Source organism: Glycine max, chromosome 20 (assembly GCF_000004515.6).
Source record: "Glycine max cultivar Williams 82 chromosome 20, Glycine_max_v4.0, whole genome shotgun sequence".
Lineage (NCBI taxonomy): Eukaryota > Viridiplantae > Streptophyta > Magnoliopsida > Fabales > Fabaceae > Glycine > Glycine max.
In genome coordinates, this window is record NC_038256.2 from 42,484,197 (window position 1) to 42,508,432 (window position 24,236).

At 32.1% G+C, this 24,236-nt stretch overlaps 2 protein-coding genes across 3 annotated transcripts; one reads left to right on the plus strand and one right to left on the minus strand.

Annotated features, from left to right (window-relative positions):
- The first annotated feature begins 10,048 nt into the window (after positions 1-10,048).
- LOC100790595 (probable aspartyl aminopeptidase) lies at positions 10,049-15,291 on the plus strand. Its single transcript, XM_003556220.5, has 8 exons — positions 10,049-10,480; positions 10,558-10,830; positions 11,276-11,429; positions 12,173-12,412; positions 12,766-12,898; positions 13,411-13,592; positions 14,429-14,541; positions 14,938-15,291. Exons 1-8 carry the CDS (start codon positions 10,065-10,067, stop codon positions 15,044-15,046), a joined length of 1,620 nt encoding a protein of 539 aa, XP_003556268.2. The 5' UTR covers positions 10,049-10,064; the 3' UTR covers positions 15,047-15,291.
- Positions 15,292-17,259: 1,968 nt separating this feature from the next.
- Positions 17,260-24,236, minus strand: LOC100791122 (R3H domain-containing protein 2). 2 transcript variants are annotated; one of them, XM_003556221.5, is made up of 5 exons: positions 23,670-24,236; positions 22,120-22,822; positions 19,531-19,897; positions 18,446-18,850; positions 17,260-17,547 (listed from the first exon to the last, which is right to left on the minus strand). In XM_003556221.5, the coding sequence occupies exons 1-4, from the start codon at positions 23,932-23,934 to the stop codon at positions 18,800-18,802; spliced, it is 1,386 nt and encodes a 461-aa protein (XP_003556269.1). In that variant the 5' UTR covers positions 23,935-24,236; the 3' UTR covers positions 17,260-17,547; positions 18,446-18,799. The 2 variants fall into 2 exon arrangements, with proteins under 2 accessions (XP_003556269.1, XP_006606278.1); XM_006606215.4 differs by having other exon boundaries at positions 17,260-17,541; positions 23,670-24,183.

Sequence of the window (24,236 nt, forward strand, 5' to 3'; positions counted from 1 at the left end):
CAGTGCAAATCCACTCTAGATGAACAACTTAAGTCACATCAAATCTCTTTAGGAAATGTTTGTTTTCTTCCTCAGATTGAGATTTATTACCTGTCTAAAGTGACTGACATTCTCCAATATGAACAGATAAAAGTTGTATTTGGTGCATTGTATGAGGGTACTTAACAGTAAGTAATAGATAGCATCTGGTCTTACATTATTAGGTATGCTAAACAAAACCTTGGTTATTTTTTCTTTTGTTATCTTTTTTAAGAATTAGCTGGGTAAACTACTTCTATTTGAATCTGGAGCTCCATTGCTCATTACTAGAATCTTTTACAAGATTACTTGCCCCTGAATAGTCAATAATATTCTTTTACCCTGCCCTCCTCTTTTTTTTTTTTCTTTTTTTTTTCCAATCTCAGCACCCTTTGCATTGCCTCTTTAATCACCCTACATACATTACTTTATGCAAAATGACCTTAAAAGCACAACAAGTGTACATGCACAATCACAAGCACACAAAAAGTCAAAGCTTTCAATCATCCAACCTTTCTAATTATATTGCGAGTTAGGTGTGGATACTCAATAATATTCCCTCCGATCACATGGATAAAATTAATCAATCTCTATTAGTTAGATTAATCAATTAATTAAAGTTAATTTCCAGTATTTATAATATATATATATATATATATATATATATATATATATATATATTTTGAAAGTAACGTACCATATAATCAAAAGTAATCAGATTAACCTTGAAGTGAGTTTTATCTCTTCCAATAAAGTTATAAAGCCTTCTTCATAATTAGGGTTAAAAAATTAAATATTTGTTACCATGTTTAAGGAATCCAATAATCTATCAAATACTAACTGTGTTGGATGTGTTGGATCTTGTTGGTTCCAATATACTCAATTTATCTCTAATTATAAGATTTTTTTTAGAAATTTGCTTGTCTCTTTTTATAAGATTTTTTTTTCTAATTTCTAAGTGTATTAATTAATTTTTTCCTATATACTCTTAGTTAATTATTTTCTTTCCAAATATTAATTAGATATAATTAAGTAGATAGACAGATAAAAAAAAGATAATTTTGGAATAATAATATAAAAAATTGATATATTTAATATGATTAATTATTTTTTTTAAGGAGCGTGAATTAGTTGAACAAATTTTATAATTAGAGAAAAAAGTATATATAGGAATTTACTAACATAAATCTACTTAAAAATTAAGAGTTCTATGTTACCGTCCAACACTTTTTTCTTTTTACAAAAACATCATTTTTTTTTCTTTATTTAAACCAGTATAAATAAAAGGGGTAACTATGTAATTCTGTTTTTTTAAAATAAAATTAATACAAAATCTTTACTTTCTCTCTCACACGAACTGTTATTCTTGAGAACCCAAATTCCCCTATTCCAAGCATCTTTTTTCCGAAGAAAAAGTAAGAAAAACTGGCAATTGAGCAACTGTCTGAAACTAATCTAAATGTTGCACTGCAGTATTTGATGTTGTTATTATTTGCATGGCGGTGATCTGGGTGCCATATATATATATATATATATATAAATGGAAAGTTTAATTTGAGAATTCAATATTCATGTACCAACTAGACTCAATTATATATTAATTATGCATTTGCCCTTATTAGCAGTGAGTCACCAAGTATCATAATGTATTGCTTAATTACGCTTGCGCATATACATAGCTTCATCTACGTAGCGAAGGAGAAAACAACTCACATATATATATATATATATATATGGATTGTCGTCAAAGTCACCTATGGGCAATATATATGGTCCCCATCAGGAATATTCGAGGATAATGAGAGGAATATTATTTTAAATATCAATATCTAATGAATGCATGTCATAGTATATTTTCCTTTGTTACTTTATATTATCTTCTTTTAGGTAACGGTCACAAATCAAACATATTCCGATCTCTCCAACCTAGGCACCCTTCTAGTTCTGCCATCATTCAGAAATTTAACCTAGCAGTGGTATTAATTTGGTGTATATAAGAGTGGTATCTAGCTTTCTAGCTAGCGGACATATATATGCGTGGACGCATGGTGTGTAAATTTCATTAGTGAAGGAAATTCCTTATTCGAATTCCTTGTGATACATTTCTATACTAATCTTTGTGGTAATTTCAAAGCAGTAAAGTCATAACTAATGAAGTATATTCCAATACAATAAAATGTAAAATGCATGTAATCTATATGTAGAAATTAAAGTGTATTTTTTTCATATGAAGACTAAGAAAATAGTATTAGACATATAGACTAAATTTGTAATTTAACCTATTTTTAATTAATTAATTAAAGTGTTGGATTAACACAAAATTGACAGGTTTTTTCTCTAGATATATTCAGATCGTATACGAGATCTCAATCATTTATAGTGGGTGAAGACGTGAAGGACTTGTTTTTTGATGACTGATTGAACCACGTGTTGGCCTAAAAAATATTAATTGTGTTTGATAAGTCGATGGTATTATAATTTTAGTTATTGTTGATTGTATGACTTGGATCATTAGAACATGGACTTGAACCAATGGAGATTTTCTTTTTCGGGGAAGAGTACAGTTGTAAAGAGTCAAGCTAAATCTGTCCCTTGAGTGGATCTAAGGTCAAGTGACCCTTAATGTTCTCTTAAAATTAGGAAAAACAACGTATAGACAAAGGGTACGGTACGTGTATTAAGCTTCCCCTTCATAATTATGATAAGGAATATTCTTGTAACCTTAACATAAAAGCAAAGGCAAACCAAAACTTTCTTAGGTTTCTCCAAGTCGATCGAGACACCTACGATAATTCTACGTTTTAACGTGAATTTCACAAGAATAATGCACACTTTAATTTTGTCTCTTTCTCAAACTTTAATTTTTTTTGCTTCTTAAGTTGCGTTTCCTAATCACTATTTTATATACATTTTACACTTTTTTTTCATTTATATGAGATACACTGAAAAGGTAATTTCAATTCAGATCTTATATTAATTCACATTTTAGTTAATCTATTCCTATATTATAAATTATAATATATATAATTTAATGAATGCCTCAAATTGTTCTCTGTCTGCATTATTTCACACATTACCAGCACTCGCTACAAAATTTCTCTGATGATATCAAATTGTTCTCCTTTTGTCTTTATGTACCACCTATTGATTTCAATCTATCATCTTTTATTAATTTTATATAATAGTTTAAATTATTTATTATAAATCCAGAATACAATTTATATATTCAAATTTATTTATTTATTATAAATTTTAATTATAATATAATTTAGAACATCTACAATATAATGCATGATTGTTTAAATAAGTTATTTATCTTAAATTTATATGATCTATATCGTTACATTTAAGAACTTTACACAAAAGTTTATTCTAACGTTAAATTGTTAAGAGTAAGTACTTGAGTCACATTAAATTTTGTGACTTAAAAAATGATTTCTTTATTGATACAAATCAATCATTATCTAAGAGCATCTTTAATAAGAATTTTTTAAATAAGTTTCTTAACTTATTTTTTTAGTCACAACGTCATGCTATTATAAATAATTTATACACAATTTTATTTCAATTGTAAGAAACTCTTAGAAACTTCAAAAAATTTACTTTTATATTTTTTTTCACTAAATAATAGTTTGATTATAATATTGTTATATGTCAGATAAATATTTTTTTATTGTTAAGAAATAATTTCTTTTGCAAAAGATACAAATCTTATTTTTAAAAAACTCTCTCTGTCACATAGATTTGTTCCCATGGAAAAGAAACACTAAAAACAAGTTTCTTCACTTAAGAAACCTTCATTGGAGATGCTCTAAGCAATTCATTTAAGCAAAACACTACTAAGAGCATTTCTAATGGGTGTAATTAAAGCATCCCTTTTGAGTTCTTTACTTATTGGTCTGCACAATATCACATCATTGTTGAACAACTCACACATATTTTAGTTTAATGATATAATTTTAAGCAACCCTTAAATGACTCCTTTTAAATGAACCTTAAATAAAATGATTTTTTTTTTATACTTATAGCAATTCTTGCTTATAGAAGCAACCAAAGCTTAATTTTAAGCAACCCAACATGACACGTAGATCATATCTAATGAACAACAATATCTAAATATAAACAACTGATTAAGCAACTAACGTAAGCATCCAAGTTGAAAATATTCTTATATATTAAAAATATTTATTTATTATAAATTTTCATTACATAAAAATAAGCGTTTATCTTATGAAATACTCATACTAAAATAATATTTATAATTAATACCAAATCAATCTAATAATATGGGTGTCAGCAGGTCAATTTGGTTAAACTCATGACTCAACCCAATCAAATTTGAATGGGTTAGTTTAGGTTGATTTTCTAAGAAAAAAATGAAACCCAACCCAAACCAACCTGTTTGTAAACAGTTTGGGTTGGGTTGGGTCAACGGGTTAAAACATTTAATTTTCTATGTTTTTTTTTTAAAACGTAATATTTTTTATAAATTAAATTTTTTATTAAATGAATTAGACACAATTGCTTCTTGTTGGATTTTTTATCAAAAAAAAATTTGTGATGTTGCCGCACTCGACTTGATCTATTTCACTGACTTGACTCCGATCTATCTATCTATTCATGGGAGATGAGAAATTAAACATACCATATTCGAGATAAGGAGTTTCAATAAGCATAGTAAGGATGAGTTTCAAATATTTTTTTCTATCAAAACCAATGGGATATTACGAGGTCTACTTATTGTAAATAGATTCGAAATATTTTTAGAAGTCCATTTGAAGTGACTTTAATCAATAAAATTATTCGCTTTGATCTTGAAGGTTAAAGATGTGTTGATGTTTACTCAATCCAGGTCGATAAGTCTATGTAATCAATATATAATAGTATTTAATTTTTTAAAATTTAAAATTATATATGTTATATATTACACATATTGATAATAATAATAATAATAATTTAATACAAATCAATGGGTCAACACGTTCAGATGTTAAAACCTGTGACCCTACCAAAAATTCAACAAATTTGATTAGTTCGATTTGGGTTTGAACCAAACACAAAAATTATTCAACACAAATGATTTGAATTGGATTGGGTCAATTCGAGTTCGTAGGTGACCAACACCCGCTTACACTCCTAATAAAAAAGTCATGGGAAACATAATTAAAAAATATTCTCAAGAAACACTATTTTTTAGGAATGCTATTTTTTTTTTTAAATAAAGTGAACATTGAAAATAAATATTCCCAACTTTAAATTTCTAATAGCTAAAAAATTTTCCTATTTCAAGCACCCCCTAAGAGCATCCGTTAAAAAATATCAAAATATTTTTTTTTGTTGGAATTCATATTTGGAGTATATTGAAAATCATATAGATATACATTAATGATATTTTTTAATAAAAAATTGACTTAAATACTTTGTTCGTCTATGTAATTTAGTATTTTTTTTTATTTTCATCTTTGCAATTTTTTATTTTTGTTTTAGTCCTTATAAAATATATTTGTTTTGTTTTTCATTCTTAAGTTATTTTTTTCACTGTTTAGAGGATTTGTTTACTGTTTAAAACACTATCTAAAGTATTTTAAGGACACAAAATTAAATAAACATATTTTGTAAGAACTAAAATGAAAAAAAATATAAAGACAAAAATTAAAAAAAATATTGAAATTGGCTTATGTGCGGTCTCTTTTCAAGTTGTCCCTTCAAAATGATTTCGTTTTAAAAAAAATATTAACACAACTCTTAGAACGACTCATTTTAAAGGAACAGCATGGGAACAACTTGAAAAGAAATAACAGAGGAATCAAATCCGAACATATTTAAGCCTAAAATGTTTCTATTTTAAATTTCCTAACCAGTGTGGACACTAGTTTACATTTATCTTAATTTTTTGTCATCATAATATGTTAAAGTATTTAGTCAATCCTATTCTAACTTGGTCATTAATTACAACATATATAATCAAGTCAACGCCAGTTTAAGTTAAATCCATCCCATACTTATTTCACAAAGCGCACTAATAAGTAATAAATATAGTAAACTGTGTTTTAAAAATAAGGATGCACGATAATTAATTGTGTGGCAAAAACATAACAAGAAAGTAGAGGGAAAGAAATTGATATGGTTCTGAGTTTTATATGGTCAATTAATTTGATCGCGTCTAAGTGTTTTTTTTTCTAACTCAAGTTGATTCTCATCTGGTATTGGACCTTATTAAGGTCAGAATATGGACTTCGTTGAACGGTAAAGTTGAACATAACATCTTTTTTTGAATTGTGCTAAATGCATTGGTCTCTTGCATGTATATGATCAAATAATAAAACAAATAATCACTTTCAAACAAAGGGAACACGAAGTAACGTTTGGTCATCCAGCTAAAAGAATACAATGAATTGATTCAGATAACAGCCTAGTCTTATAACATTATATGAGTACTTTGTCAAGCTCAGAAAAGGTGCATGTAATTCTTTAGAACAGGAGGGGGGGTCATTTATTTTTTGCAGAATTAATGTTTAGTTGGAAAAGGTTTATTAAACCCCTCGTACACTCTCGATAAAAATAAATAAATTATAGGTCAGTACAATACAAGAGCTTGATTAAGTTGACTGGATTATCTTTGACCTCTCATTAATCTGATAGTGCGATGATCACATGATAAATAGATAGAGCATTACTATGTGCCATTTTTTACAAAGATATAACAAAAGAGAAATTAAAGAAGGCACAAACATGAGAAAAAGCTGCCATTGGTCATCATTGAATTAATCTAAATCGAAGAATTAAGTTCTAGTTTCACTGTCACAGTTGACGTAGACATAGCAAAGTAAATAGGGTAAATCCTAAAGTCTGCATGCAATGTAACATAAAAATCTTGACAAAGGAAATAAAGTATTAGTTTATATTTTCTTTGATTAATTTCACAGGCAAGATTCAATCCCCTTCGACACCAACTCCAAATGCATATGTTAATTGTTCAGTTTGCTGCATGGTCACAACGACCAAATTATACCTCACTGATAGAGTGGTTGAGAGGTACCACCTTTAAGCATTAACCTTGTACTGAATGTTTAAAATGAAGAAAAAGAAATCCACTCATGAAATGAAAGAGTTGAATTTCTAAACTAATAAAATTGAAAAAAAAAAAAAAAACAAATTCTCAAGATCAGTACTATACTTTTCTGCCGGCAGGAAAAAAAAATCTATACTTACCGTGCTTGCATTACTTATTCAATAATTCTATTATTAATTCACATGGATCGTAGAATGAAAATTGTATAAATATAAAAAAATATTCAAATATATTAATTTCTAAATTAGTGTATAAATATTTGTATTACACAAGAATGAAAATTATATAAAAAATATATTTAAACTAAATGAGTAAATGTTTTCTTCGCACTAAAAGAAAACTTTGCATAAAACTATATTAATATTTATATTATACTAATAAATATTTAAATCATTGAAGGGTAAATTTTTACATGAAGCTTTTTTTATTGAGCCTTCTCAACTATAAGCATGCCTAGAACACATTTTTTGACTCCTTGGTTTAATAATAACCATAACAAAATCAATTTAAGAAATTACATAATTGAATTTAGTTTTGCCTTTCAGCTTAAGTCATCTTTTTTCTGGTTTTGATTTATATATCTCTTTCTTTTGGGGTTTTGCATCTTACTCCAGTGGGATTAACGTCTACTTGGACTGTTAGCCTATTATTGCTTATAGGCCTTCCCTTTGGTCCAATAAGTATATGGAGGTAGTACTGGGTTTTGGGATGAAAAAAAAAGAGGGCCTTAAATTATAAGGACATTGCTATTGTCATTATCAGAATTGTTATTGACACAGTCAAGCCTTATCCAATAACCATTTTACCCTTTTAAGTATTCCTACACCCCCAACCCTTCTCCCTCCCTCTCTCACTTCTCCATCATAACATCCCCACCATTTCCTTTCCTCTCTCACACTATTTTCTTTCACTTCATTTTTAATTCTAATCAAATTAAATTATGATACAAATTAATATCATTAATTGATTTAATTACTATTAATAAAGATAATTAATTCAATTAAGTTTATAATTGGTAACTTCTATCCAATTAATTCAATTTAATTAAAAAAGATACCGATTAATATTAAAAATTATCAATTATATGGCAATTAATTTGATTTCTTTTAAAAAAGGTAACTTCAATTTAAAATTAATTAAAAACTTTAGTTAAAAATACACAATGAAATCATGTTTTTATTATGTAAAAGGGGTGTAAAAAAAATACACAACAAAAGTATGATTCTATTGATAAAATATACACCATAATCATGTTTCCATTGTGTATTTTTTTTTAACACTCATTTCATACAATATAAATATGATTTCATTATGTTGTTTGGGACCAACAAAAATACAATAACGGAATCATGATTTCGTTATATTATTTTGAGTGAAAAAATTATACAATGAAATCATAATTTTATTACTTATATGGGATGAAAAAAATTATACAACAAAATCATATTTTCATTATAGTTTATTTTTTCATGCCGTGTAGGTAAGGAAACTATGATTTTGTTTTTGTTGTGCTACGTAATAATGCCATGGCCATTTTGATTTGTTTTTGGGCTTTCATGTTTCATAAGAAGAAAAAAAAGGAAGTCTACTCGGTTGCTTCCACTCGGTCCAACTTGAATGGCACAAGCAGGGGTGTTACTTGTAAGTAAATTAAATTCAATCATTCGTGAATTGTTTAAATTTGACTAGTTAAATATTATATTAATTCAAGCTCAGTTATTTCACTAAACAAGTAAGTTTAAATTAGCAGAGTGAAAAAAAGGGAACGACGAAGATGAATTTGAAGCAAAATAATTAAAAAAAATTATCGATGTTTTGCGATATAAATCTGATCAAAGAGAGAAGTATCTGTTTAATTTTTCCCGGAAAAATTAGAAAGGAACACCAACAAAAGAAAATAGGAAAAAAAAAAAGAAGCAACAAGAAATTTCTCATTGGGTAGTATGGCACTATGGCTGATGGTATAATGTGGCTGATAATTAAGAAGCCAAGAAGATTCAGCATCAACTGGTTCATCAATTGGGTAATGATTAACAATTCACATTAGCAACTTTAGTTTTCCTTTGAGATGCATCAAATGAATCATTCTAAAGGAGAATACTAAACTCAGACGATCTCTGAGCTGTTTCCAGCATTGACCCTCAGTTTATGTGTCTTTCAGGCTGCAATATACATAGGAGTGTGCATTATGTTGGCTTCTACTATTGGTGGCTTGAGGAATATTATTGCTGATGCATCCAGTTATAGTTTCTACACCTAAACTATATGATGCTATTGCAATATGGCAAATATAATCAATCCAGTAAATCAAGCTGGATTAGATTATCTAATTTAATTAGGTCTTTGTTACTTTGAGCAGCTGTAGGCCTTTTTTCACAATGTTCTTTCTCTCGTTTTTTTTTTAATGGTAAAACGATGTCATGTCAGCAATGTGGAGATGTTGAAAAAAGTCGCAGATCTTCCATTTTTACTTGATTGCTTTTCTTCTCAAAATAGCTAAACTGCCATTGAGATTCTCGTGCTAGTGATTTTATGTAACCTTTCAAGCTGACGAATATCTTGTATAATGTAACTCCTGTTCACATTTGCAAAGGGGAAAAGGCAATTTGCTATTATTGTAAAACAAGCTTCTTTTTTTTTTTTTTTTCGTAATCACTAGTACTTGAATTAATTATATTTAAGAGTAATTAATCACATATAAAATAAAATTAATTATAGTTACATACAAAATTAATCATAATTGTTAGATCAACCATGGTGTATATTTTGAGATGGATGCATATGAGTATTCGAAAAATAAGTGAAGAACTAATTATTGACACAAATAGTGCTACTTTAAATTTCGACTAACTCTTAATGTATTTTGCCAAAGAAGATATTGGTTCCTGTGGGACCATTTGGTACCAAATATCATCTTCTTTTTGTAAAAATAAAAAATAAAAAATAAAAAATAAGCGGAGAACTGGGAGTTAATATGATGTATGTGATGACTGAGATTAAAATGCGATCTGAGAGTGAAGTTGAATTCAAAGAAAAAATGGCGTCGATAACTGGACCACAGATTCTACTGCACTCTGGTTCTCCATGGTTGAAACAGACGATGAAACCCTCGTCATCACCCTTTCTCCTCTTCCCAAAACACACTCCTCGTCGCACCTTCTGCTCCATCAATTCCAATTCCAAGGGTTCGAGTTCCATCGTTCCCGACCTCCTCCATTACCTGAACCACTCCTGGACCCAATTCCACGCCACAGCCGAAGCTAAACGACAATTACTCGCCGCCGGTTTCCACATGCTCGACGAGAACCACGACTGGCACCTCAAGCCCGGCGGACGCTACTTCTTCACCCGCAACATGTCCTGTTTGGTTGCTTTCGCCATCGGAGATAAGTCAGTTCACTTCTTTCTTCGCCTTCTCTCTTCTTTGTTCCGTTACGGTTTTGTTTGACGGGGTCGTTTTTGCCTAGGTACAATGTGGGCGACGGCTTTCACGTGATAGCGGCGCACACCGACAGCCCCTGCCTCAAACTGAAGCCCAAAACGGCGTCCTGCAAGTGTAACTACTCCATGGTGAATGTCCAGACTTATGGAGCTGGCTTGTGGTACACTTGGTTTGATAGGGATTTGAGTGTTGCTGGCAGAGTCATTCTCCGAAGTAGCCATAATTCTTATGTGCATAAGCTTGTCAAAATCAATAGACCCATTTTGCGCATTCCCACACTCGCCATTCATCTTGACCGGTATATATATTATATAGACTTTATGTCATTCATCATTCATCATTCATCACACACACCATATGATTGTTAATTTCATCACGCGCTTTGTAGACTTGTTAGAATAACAAATGTAAGGTCATATGCTTGATATTTCCGGTTTTAAAGTCAACAATGTAGTTGTTGTGGTTTTCTTCAATATTTGTTCTAATTCGGATGCTGGTATATTGTTGTCCAGATTGAAGCAACCTTGTTAAAATTCAAGCAATTCAATTTTTGTTGGCTATTGTGTTGTAATATCAGAACAGTGTTACTACTTACTAGTAACTTAGGAATTTGTCTGGTTTCCATATTTGGCCCCAATATTGTTTCTTCCATTACTTCTTTGTCATATACCGGTGTTCTGCCACAGAAACATGCAAGCTACCAGCAGATTCTATCTCCCTCTCTTATTTGTTTTATTGTTTAGCACAGTGAACCAGGATGGGTTTAAACCAAATCTAGAGACTCATCTTCATCCTTTACTCTCAATGAAGCCTGAGGACACTTCTTTGGAATCCAACTCCAAGGAGAAGAATAGTGCATTGTCATCCAAAGCTCATCATCATCGGCTGCTTATGCAGGTAGCTGTGTTGTCTATCCTTCATTCAAGTTCAATGTGAAGAATTGTCATAGGTTTGAACATATTGTGACTGTCAGAGGACAGTAAACCATGAATATCCTATGGAAAGATATTGATTTCAATTCCAAAAACAAAGAAGAAACACACCTGGCAATATTGATTCAATTGATGCTGACCATCATATAAGAAACATTTGTACCTTTCAGATTACCATTCTTCTATAGTTGTAGTAGTACTTTATTAGTCTCAGAAAATTGTATGCAACTTAATTTTTATATATTCTTTTATTCTTCAGTTCATTACAAAGCAATATGCCAATGAATTGGTTGCATTAGATGTTTGGCATGTCAATATGTGGGAAGATGGGGAATGAAGATTTTCAGTCCAAGAAAGGGATGATTACATTGAGGGCAAGCAAGATTTTTTATTGCTTTCATATATTAGTTCTTAAATAAATCATGTGAGAAGGATTTAATTGAATTAATTAGAGTAGCTGATAAATTATGCGAAAATGATACTAACACCATAATTACTAGTGACTTAACATGAATTCACATTGGGTCAAACTAGAATGATGTCTAGGTGTTTTAGCAATTGATAAGGGTAAAATGTAATACTGTTATTCTGAGAATGAAATAGTTTAATATTTTTTCCATCATGATTTTAAATTATCTGTGGTTTTAGTTACAGAATTACCTATCTTTGCTTACTATTCTTTATAATAGCCCTTGTATTAATTCGCAGGTACTGTCAGATGAGTTAAACTGTGATATTGATGACATAGTGAATATTGAACTGAATGTTTGTGATACTCAACCTAGCTGCCTTGGAGGTGGAAACAATGAATTTATTTTTTCTGGAAGATTAGATAATCTGGCCTCAAGTTATTGTGCATTAAGGGCACTTATTGACTCATGTCAATCTCCTGGTGACTTAGCAAGTGAAAGTGCAATTCGAATGGTTGCTTTATTTGACAATGAAGAGGTATTTCTTTATCTTGCTTAATTTGTGTGCTTAATGTTTTATTTATAGATGTCAGATTTTGTTCCATTTTTGCTTGCCAACAAATAATTATGTGTTTGTAATAATTTCATTTAATAATATTAAATTCAAATTGCTCATGCACCTGTAGAACACCCCCCCCCCCCCCCCCCCCCCCCCCAAAGAAAAAGAAAAAGAAAAAAAGAACCCAAGATGAGAAAGTTCCTTCATTTGAAAGCTGTAAAGCCATTTAGATAAAATAGGATTTTCCCTGTTACAATGCATATTTGTTCATCACAGTATGATGGCATTTTACTGTTGATTTCTCAATGCTATGTCTAACTGCTGCTATTTAGGTGGGTTCAGGTTCTGTTCAAGGAGCTGGAGCACCCACCATGTTTCAGGCCATGAGACGTATAGTTGGTGACTTAGCAAATAACTATGTTAGTGAAGGCTCTTTTGAGCGCACTATTCGCCAATCATTTCTTGGTATATCATCCACTTATCACCCTTCTAAAGTAAATTTGAGGCAAATGATACCCAAGGGTTGATACCATCAGCTTGATTATAATATTGTGGATTGTTTGCAAACTTCAGTTGTCCATCATGTGTTATAGATCTACTAGAATACCCAATTACAATTGATTCTGGAAAAGTTTAGGGCTCAAAAATTATGGAAAGTTCAGAATTTGTAAATATAAAATAAGAATGGTGTAGTGTGGGACCCTCTCTTTTGGTTGCTAGATCTATTAGAATGCCAATTTGATTTTTGGATACAAACCAAATTTTTAATTAAATAAAAAAAGAGGGTAAAAGAGGTTATGCATGAATTCCTTGTAGTTTGGACTGGGAACTCGTCTCTGTAGGAGTCTGTGACTCTATGACAGCAACTACTGCTGTATTATGCGTATTTTATGTGATTTAGTAATACTATTCACTATTTATCAATTGGCTTTCTATCAGGGACCACTAAAGGATCTTTTGGATTCTATTCTTTACAGTGTCTGCTGATATGGCCCATGGAGTTCATCCAAATTTTATGGATAAGCATGAAGAACTCCACCGACCAGAGCTGCAGAAAGGATTGGTTATTAAGCACAATGCAAACCAGCGATATGCTACTAGTGGAATCACATCTTTTCTTTTTAAAGAAGTTGGAAAAATCCATAACCTTCCAACTCAGGTAGTTCTTCTTTATGGTTGCATTTGTTTATACACATGTATGTATATCTATTTATGAAGTATGAAGTGCGAATTATTTGATTGCAAGTTATTTGATTGACATGTCAAAAATATAAAATTCTCTTCAATAGCCACATCATATACTATGCTAATCTGTTAGCTTCTCCTTGATTTACATATTTTTCTTGATTTACTTTTCTCAACATCAGTTAAATTTCCTATAAACTATCTTAATTACTGGAGTTACTCTTTGAATTAATTCTTTGAGTTATTATTTGAATTGTTTAATTTATCTTAATTATTTAAGTTACTATATTTAATTTTTTTCCCATTCCAACCTAATTCCATAACCAAGAATAATAGAACAAGTATCAAAAGAAACAATCAAAGAGTATTTTTTGGCCTATCTTATCACCACGATGCAAGTCTTGACAATCTTTGCTCATTGTTGATTAGAATTAATTTTCAATATATTTGCTTAAAGGTTCACCTATTACACATATAAGAACCAATCATATATTTTATTATTGATATTTTACTAATTTATTTATATACATTATTCACAGACCATTGGAATTTGGAGGCAACTTACTAATGTTAGTATGTTACTAAAGTTAGTATACTTTTCTAGAGGCACCTCTTTCTCTTTATGAAAGGAATTTTTGAATTATATATTTATAGAGAAGACAGATAGTAAAGCTTGCATGAATTATCAAAAATGAAAATTAGTGTATAGATAAGAGTGTTATGTCTTCTTTTCTCTGATTTGTTGATTATTATAGTATATTACATAACTGAGGCATCTGAAAAATTAAATTTTGTCTACTCAAACTGAAGGAATTTGCGGTTAGAAATGACATGGGATGTGGATCAACCATAGGCCCAATACTTGCTTCTGGAGTTGGCATCCGAACAGTTGACTGTGGAATTGCTCAACTTTCAATGCACAGGTATAAAATGATGTTTGCATTAACACTTTGTTTAAAGAGAAATTAAAATAAAGCCTTGATACCAAAAAGGTTAACAAGATAGGGTTTGTTAGTATGTTTAAACTGAAGGGGGTAAAATCAATTTGTGATTAAGGCTTACATTTCTCGTTTAGAATCAGGTGCAAGCTGTTGGTATAAGGCCCCTATTGTCTTTTACTTATCACTACTAAGTGCAGTTATCATCCCGGTCAAATTCTTGCCTTCCTCCTATTGAAATTCTACTTTTGTAATAAATAAAGCAAAAAGTCTTGCTGGAGTGGAAAAGAAGCAAAACATGTTCTTATTTTCTTGTATTATTCATCTCTGACCCACTACAAGAATATAAAATGGTTGAGTCTGCTTTTACTTGGATTGCAGTATAAGGGAAATATGTGGGAAGGAAGATATAGACATTGCTTACAAGCATTTCAAAGCTTTCTATCAAAACTTTTCAAGCGTAGACAAGATGCTGACTGTGGATACCTGAGGAAGTGTTGATGGTAAAATCAGCACAATGTTTTTACGATGGCTTTGGATTCTCTGTTTCAATCTGAGAACAAAAGTTGATTTTTCTCCTTGAACAGTGAACACAAGCAGATGAACTTTCTTCCCTAGCTTTTAGATGGATTATGCCAGGAATTTGTTTTGCAAATATATCCGCCTTCCGATTCTTTCTATTTGCCCGAAGGGTACTTGTAAATACATTAAATTAAAACATGGATTTTCTTGTCAGAGGTTCTTAGATTGTTGGAGTACATGGTAAGAGTAGCACACCATGAAATCTGAATGCCTATTCTCATGTTTAACGTTAATTATCGGCACGTGCCACGATGCCAGGATGGATTAGAACTTGAAATAGATAATCAAGTATTGGGTGGTGGAATTATGGTGTGCTCATATATATTCGTATGCTTAGACTAAAATGGATAACAAATTATGACAAAGTCAACATTATGAAAAATAACTGAAACAAATGTCCTCTAATAAAACTGAAGCAAATGTAATATAAAATAATCTCCTTTTAATAGTCATTTTTACGTCACACTTAATTTTCAAATTTAAAATATTGTTAAACATATTTCATGTAACATGGCATTAAATTATTGACTACATCACAACTAAATCACTGCCGTGTCCTATGGATCATCACTCGGGAATACTCATCCTTTGTGTTTGAACGAGAAAAAAGTGAGAACAAAAAAAAATTAATTTGTTAATTGTTATGAATAATTTTTTTTTATTGTCCATATCTTTTATAATCGTTTTCTTATTTATATTTATTTTTTGTAACTTCTTCAATTATTTTGTATTCTTTATACATATAAATAGGTTACTTCTATTGAAAAAAATATACACAATTATCATTCATTTAATACGATATTAGCATAATTGTTTTTTCACATGTTATTAACAATTGGTATTGAAACCAGCAAGAAAAAAATCAATTGAAAAAAAAATTCTTTTAAATTCAAATTTTAAGGTTAGATTTTTTTCTCTCTCGTTAATTCCGTTATTCATACTGAGTTTGGTAGAATATTTTATGTTCTATTTATATAATTGTGAATTTGATCATTTAAGAGTCTTTAAAACTATCTAGAAGAAAATTTTAAAGAATATTTTTCTCACCCAAAGTAAAAATAAAAGAACAACTTTTTCACTCAAAGTGGAAAAATAATGTCAATAGTGATTGAAACTTATAAATTTTATTATAATTTGATTTTGCACAAGAAAAAATCATTCTTTTGAGTTCATATTTCAAGATAAGATTCTTTTCATCTCCCTGATTATATTATTTATAATTATGATGTATATAGTTATATTATTCACATAAATATAAAATTTATTTAAGGCATATTAATACTTTTAAATAAAAAAATCTAAAAATATTTTGTAAAAGGTCTTCAACACCTTATCAAATAAAGAAATTTGAAAACAAAATTCTTCCACTAGAAATGAGAAAACAATAAAAAAAAGAAAAAAGAAAATTTTTCAGCTTGAAGAATGAGAATAGAAAAAAGATTGATTTTTTTCATCAAAAGTGAAAAAAATAGTGCAACAGATGAAAAAGAAAGATTTTTCATTCTTGAACAACGAGAATATAAAAGATTGATTTTACCGCCTTCGATCCAATATATACTATGCTTCGACATGACATCTTGTAAAATGAAACATTAAAATAAACCAACTAAAGATACTTGCGAAAATTTAGTCTATTAATCCTTCCAAATTCTGCATCTCTCTCTTCTGCGGTTGGCATCGATCCGAATTCCAGCAGGCAATGCTGCCATGTACTCAAGGCTTGGAGGAGAGTTCTATGACTCCTGCTTACACTAACCCTGCAGGTTGTTGCAAATTTGCCGGCACCCCAAGGCGTTGAGCCAACCACATGCATTGCATTCCAAACTTCTGTTGTCCTTCGCCGTATACAAGCAACCGTCACTTCCTTTGTGATTTTAATTTACTTTTTTGGTTTGGGGGCTATAGTTTATTTGGGTATTGTTTCTAATCTAGTTTAACTTTTCTTATTGTTTCTAATCTAAGTTTAACCAGCATAAGCATCGCCTAGTTCATCCTTCACCACCCCTTTTTCTGCCTCTTCCCCTCTCTTACTCCTACCAATACCGGCCAACAGTTGTCTCATTTTATGCATTGCATAATGTTAACAAAAAGACGAGGATGTAAAATGAAGCAAATAACCGATTACTGTAAAAAAATTGATAATATATATGTAGAGAATAAGGAAATGCAGAAAAAGAAGTGTTAGAACTGAGTGAAATATACAAACTCAAATCTATAGTTAGTCATGTATTATACATGAGGTCAAGGATAATTCACCAGACCATATTGTAAAGTATAGCGATAGCGACTAGTGAGTAGAGCTTGGAAAATTCAGTTAAATCTCCAGATCAAAAGTTGCTGCAACCTCATGGCAAATGACGGACTGAGCTCTTTAACCGAAACCCCTTAAGTTTGTTGAGGGAGCTGTCGCTAGCCAAAACAAGAAAAACATAATATCAACGAACACATTCCTTTTTTATTTTTTTGGACAGCAAAACGAACACATTCCTTAAAAGGTCGTTTTAACAAATGCTCTATTTGCATTACATAATCATCTTGAAAAGCGTTACTGTAAAATTTGTTTTACACTATGGTTCACATGAAAAAGGGTAAGGCCTATGATTCCATTTTATTCATTTTCCCAGTTTTATAAAATGAAATTGATGAACAGGTTAAGCAAAGCATATTGTTGAAATTGTATGATTTTAGGCCTGTTTATAAAACCTAAAGCACTAACCCTTATTTATACTAATCATAATTCTAACTAATTAGAGAAATAAATGCATGGCAGAGGCTCAGATGGAAAAAGAGGCAGACAGAATGCAGAGTACAAGCAAAAGAGGGTCACACTAGCATGAAGGAATACAGCTAAACAAGAGAAAATGCCTTAAGATGCTAAAAGGTTGACACAACATGAGAAGATTAATTTGACAGAAGAACCATGACATTAAAGTAGAACTCCAATTTTAGGGAGCTTAGCAACGGTGCAGTGACAAAATAGGTCACAAAAGATGGTACCACTCTAAAACCATGAAAATAGAGTTTTAGGAATAAGAGGGAGTAAGAGAGATGAAAGAGAATGAAACACTAATTGATATTTAACTGAGATGTATTACAATGTATTGGTGTGTTCATAAAACCTAAAGCACAAAACCCTATTTTAATATGAAACATAACCTTAGCTAATTACTTGGGAAAACAAAACATGATAAGATAGGAAATATGAGAAAAAATGCTAAAAGATAATAAGGAAATAAGGAAACAAAGGATAATCAAAGACTATAAAATATGATAAAATATTTTTCATATATACTATACTAACACATACCTTCATCCAAGTCAAGCACAAACTTCTTTGGCTCCATTTCCTCTGAAGAGGTCCTCAATTTACTCTTCATGATCAACAGTATATGTGCTCTAAAAGCTCCTCAAAAAATTCAAATGTCTACTAGGGACACAGTCACGGACTGGTGGAAGATGCAGGAAGCATCCTTGCAAAGCCGAGATTGGAGGGATAGATCAATGCTGGTGGGCTGATATTTCAAATATAAGCCAATCCATTCCAGCCAAACTCGGCCTATATGCCTGCACTCCAATCAGCTAAAAGAAATTTGGAGCTGCAGCAGCCCATGATCTTATCTTATACCACTGGCTGATTGGGTGCAGGCATGGCCCATGCCCCTCACCGGGGCCGGGCCAATCCAAAACTTGCATCTGGTGGGGGCTGATGAGACTGCAGTATGATGTGCATGAAAGAGTGCAATTAGATTCAAACTTCAAAGGCAAAGTGAAAAACTAAAGAATAATAAGATTGGTCTTTTACGTCAAATGCAAGTGTACTAAGAAATTTTCTTTCTATTTTAAATATTCAATTATTATTATTATTATATAACCATTGAAGTTTATACTTTTATATCTATAAAGTTTCAGATGATAAGTTCAACTTCTTAAGGTTATTCATAAAAATAGTATTATTTTGAATAGAGAATTTTATTTCTCTATAACTGATCAAATGTAGCCGACCCCACCTAGTGGGATAAGGCGTTGTTGTTGTTGTTGTTGTTGTTAAAAGTTTTACAAGTATGCCCATAAATGTATATCAATCAAATTGGCCAACTATGAAAGTAACTTGCCTCACGGTTTTAGAGATACCTATTTATTCTATTAGACAGCCGATCTACATCTCTATATAAACTGCTATCAAATTCCTTTTATGCCTTTGAACTTCATGGAAGTTTATGCAACAAAAGCTTTACATATCTCTTTAGAATTGCTTGCTTTCAGTTCATATAAGTAGTAATAACTTACTGTAAGCAAGACATTAAGCCACTGACATGGAAGCTATGGACCTTGTTAAAACATAGTATAAGACTAGAACAATCACAAAATGGAGATCTTGGTAGCTGTTAATACCTGTGCAAAGGGTTGGTGAACATGTTCATGATGTATAAACGGCATTCCAGGGCGCTGACAGGGATACTGAGATGAATGCAGATACATGGCTGATGAGGAGTGTGCACCAACTTGATTAGGATTAAATGGTGGCATCATGGTCTCGGGATGTCCATATCCAATTCCAGCAGGTGTTGATTGTGCAGCCCAGGGCCCAGGTATATGCTGTGGAAGAGGTCGTGGTTGGTGTTCAGCAGAAAGGTGGGGTCTGTGAGCAGATCCAAGCTGTGGAAACTCAGTGTTGTAATTTAATACTGCTGTATACATTGGCTGTATTGCATACGATCCTCCATTGAACCCAAAACCAGGATCAAATCTTTGCATATACCTGCTATGCAAGTTATAAGTAAATTATTAGGTTAATCCATACATCAAATATAACAGTTTTTATATTATATAACCAGAACTCAATATAGTCAAATACAACACATAACTATAATATATGTACATGACAAACAAGAACATAAAATCGCAATTAATTGTAATCCATAATCCCAACATCAAATCAGCTATAGATGTCCTAAAACCAAATAAATCTCTAGATGCTTGAACATCCATTACGCAGCATTTAAATGCATACTTTATGCAAGAAATTTGGACACATTGGCTTTTTGGTTTAATCTCCTAAAAAACTTGTTAATATATTGTCAATTGGCTGGTAGCCGCTTAAACATATTTTGGGGCATTTCAAGCATAGTACTTGGAATAAGGATTACTCCTCGTTCAAAGTATATCCCAATCACTTTCACTGGAAAAGAACTATGATACCAAACAAGTGATCCACAAATAAAAGTTATTGGGAAAACCCAAGTCCCACATCAACTAATGATAAGGCCAAAATAGTGTATATAAGAGGGGGACAACCCTCACCTCAAAAATCAGTTTTGTAGGATTGAGTTAGACCTAAACTCACATTCTAAAACGATATCAGACCCAGTCCTAGATCTGTTATTGGGCCACCCGCTATATTATTCACGTACCAAGCCCAATAGTGTTAGGCATGAGGGGGTGTATTGAGAAAAACCCAAGTCACACATCAACTAGTGATAAGGCTAAAATAGTGTATATAAATAAAGGATAACCCTCACCTCAAAAGTTGATTTCGTGGGATTGAGTTAGGCCAAAATCAACATTCCAAGACAAATTATAAGTCTATAGTATTGTAGAAATCACGCAGAGTATGGGTTGACAGCAACCATAAATATTACAGACAATCATGTGATAAATGGAGCAAGACCCAATAGGAATATGCTGAAAGAAAAATTCAAATACAAATGTGATACTTTTAAATTTCAAACAAAAAATAACAAAGACATTGATAAATTCCATGACTTCAGCCAACCTGCAGAAAAGTTATAATTATTTACGATTTATAATAGACACAAACATTGGAATTAGGGATGGCAAAAAGGATTCAACCAATTGGTTTGGCCCATTTAAGCCACTAAACGAGGCAGGTTGGGTTGAATAACTCAACCCACTGACCCATTATTGATTCATTTTCAGTATTGACTACGGCCATTGGCATTTGCTTTGTGGTTTATTGGTTAATCAAGAGTTATTTGTGGTTATGGACTTATTGGTGTTAATGAACTAAAAGTATTAATGGTTCTAGTTTTGACCTTTAAGGTCATTGGTGGATGTATTTGATGCTTCAATTATTAGGATGTTTTGATGGAATAATTAATGATATCGTTATGTTCGGATGGTTTATATTTTTTCTGTTTTCTTATTAATGTTTCTCTAAAACTTTGGTCTTTAACCAAGTTGAATGGGGTCATGAGGTCCATAGAGCCTACACCTAGTGGGATAAAGCTTTGCTATTGTTGGGGTCAACCCATAGGTCACCCATATATAACCCTTTTTTTTAAAAAACTATGGTGAGTCAATCCAATCCAAACCCGCAGCCCATGAAGAGTAGTGTTAAGATTGGATTTTTAACCCAATATCAAAATGGGTTCAACCCAACCCAACCGTTTTTTATGGGTTGGGACCGATTGAGTTGGTTTGCTTCGCCACCCCCACCCGGAATATAATCACTTGCCACTACTATCTCACAATAATGCAGAAATATTTTGCATTGCTTCTATAATATTTTTAGTATTAAATAACAACATAACAGTCATTCAAATCATTCTAGGTTTGAAGAGCACTTGCAAACAGACAGGAAAATCTGAATATTTTTTTAACCAAAGCCAATTTTCAATTATTCATTCAAACAAGAGAGGATACATAAAATTAAATCTTCAATATGACAGAAGTGCTAGCAAATATCCGGTAAATGCGCACAGGACAGGATATGCTTAATGTATGCTAAATGCATGTCCAAATGCCTTGGTTAGATATTCTGTCTACACTCCATAACTACAAGATAAATGAAAATGTGATCTGAATATGAATAAACATGCAAAAATTTATAATCATGTACAGGTCACAAATCATTCATGCCAGCAAACTAAAACCATTTATTTTGACAAAGAGGAACAAGACAACAAGGTCACAAAACTTAACAGACAAATGCATGACTAACTAGGTAAAAGGCACACATACCTATCATAGTTCCTGTCATAATCAGGATCTTTGCGGTCAACCTCACGGTCCCGAAATATAGCCACCCTATTGTTTTGCCTGTACCTACCAACTGGCTCCTTCTCTGTTCTACTTCTAGCCCTATTGGTATTAGTAGAAGACTCAACCAGGCCCCTACCAGAAGTGACATCAGATACAGAAGCTGATTTATCTTCCACCCGAGGAACCACCAAGGAACCATGCAATGAGTTATCCTGCTGCCTTGACTCGCATTCTGGCTTCCCACCTACAGTACCACCATTATTACTTGAACTAAAAATCCTAGCTCGGGCCCTATTATATTCCTCTTTTCTCTCTTCCACACTTTTAGAGTTATTGTTCTTCACAGAGTTTGAATTTGCATTGCTGAGCATCTGTGTCCACTTTTGCGGCCTCTGTTTGATTGCAACCTTCATGACAGCACTGTTTTCTGGTGATAATTTTACTGGGATGTCTGCAAGGCGGATAACTGGAAGCTTACATTCAAAGGTTTTGCGAACAATAATTCTTGACCCAGAACCATCTGGTAAACTATTATCCAGTAAAACCATTGACTGCAATGAGTAATGCTGAGCCACCCGGTGTGCAGCCAGCCTTAAATAGGATGTTGGAAGCTGCTTAAATTCAAGCTGCTGTTGAGTAGGATCACGAATAAAATTCTCAACATCTTGCTCCATCCTCAAGACTGAATTTATCAAATTAGAAGCCTTAATCAGTTGGGCAAGATATAACAATCTAAGAACATAAAGCTTATTAGATCTAAACAAATAACATACAAATAATGCATGCATAAGTGCATAATAAATCCATTATAAAAGTAGCAACTCGCAAGAAACAGCATCACATAATAACTGTAGAACATTTAAGCGTCAAATTTTAAATAAGCTTTGTTTTTTGCATCCTCTATTTTGATTTTGGGAAGGGGTTATTAATCTCCCCCCAAAAAAATATCTACACAATAGTAACTCTAAATCTGGAAGGAACAGGGAAAGGCCTATGCAACAAATCCAGACATACAAAACACACGCTTCAAACTCAAAATCACTGTCAGGAGGCAGCTTGGTAGAGCTTTCATATGGGATTTGGATCCTCTGAAATGAGGCATTCACTGTAGAGGTGAGAATTAAGGAATTATATCTGCTGATGAGAAGGGGGACAGAGAGAGCGAGATGAATTTCAATTTAAATAAGAATCTATCACTTTAGAGACGCAAATCCTTTCATATGATAGCTAAACTTGAAAGTAGAGAGAGTATGCTATAATTGTTTCTCAAATCAGACCACACAAATGTAAAATTCCACAAGCAGTGTACTTAATTGCAACCCGATAACTTTATCAGTAATCATAACCTAAATCAACTCCTTAATGACAATTTAGGGCACTAATCGAGTCTACACACACACAACACCCCCAAAAAAAGTAATCCAAGACCTTCGGAGTCTATTATAATTCACCAGGGCTTAACAAAGTAGCAATTTCTCTCAGAAAAGCTTATAAATAAATGTCTTCCACCGATTCGAAGGTAAACCTACTTGAAAGCCGTTCGCGAGGGTTCTGAATAGCTTCGCGAAGGAACTGATCAACCTGATTGATGACGTCATCGGAAACCTCGTCGCCACTGGACGAAGGAGGCGGAATAGGAGGCGGCATAGCATCGTCATCATCGGCGACACGTTGGTGAGGTTGCTTAGAATCGTTGTTGGAAGAGAGCATGAGGTTCAAGCGGTTCATGGACTCGTCCAAATCAGCGACCTCCCATGACTCGGGGGCTCCGAAATCCTCTGCAGAGCCCTCCATGGAGAAACTGCAAAGAGAAGAAAGCGATTTGTGGAGGGTTAGGGAATCGAACCTGATTCTGATACGGAGGAGTGTGGCGTGGGAGGTTTCATGAGAAGATTCGGTTTTAGGGTTAGGGTTAGGGAATGGGGATTTGGAATTGGGGGCAGAGTGAATGAGAATGCGAGATATAGGATTTGGTTTGGTTTGACGACGACGATGGATGAATGGATGGATGCAGCTTCCTTCCTTACACTCTCTCCCACGTGTCCACCGCCTCTAATACTACGCTATATTTTTTCCATTTTGTATATAAATAATAT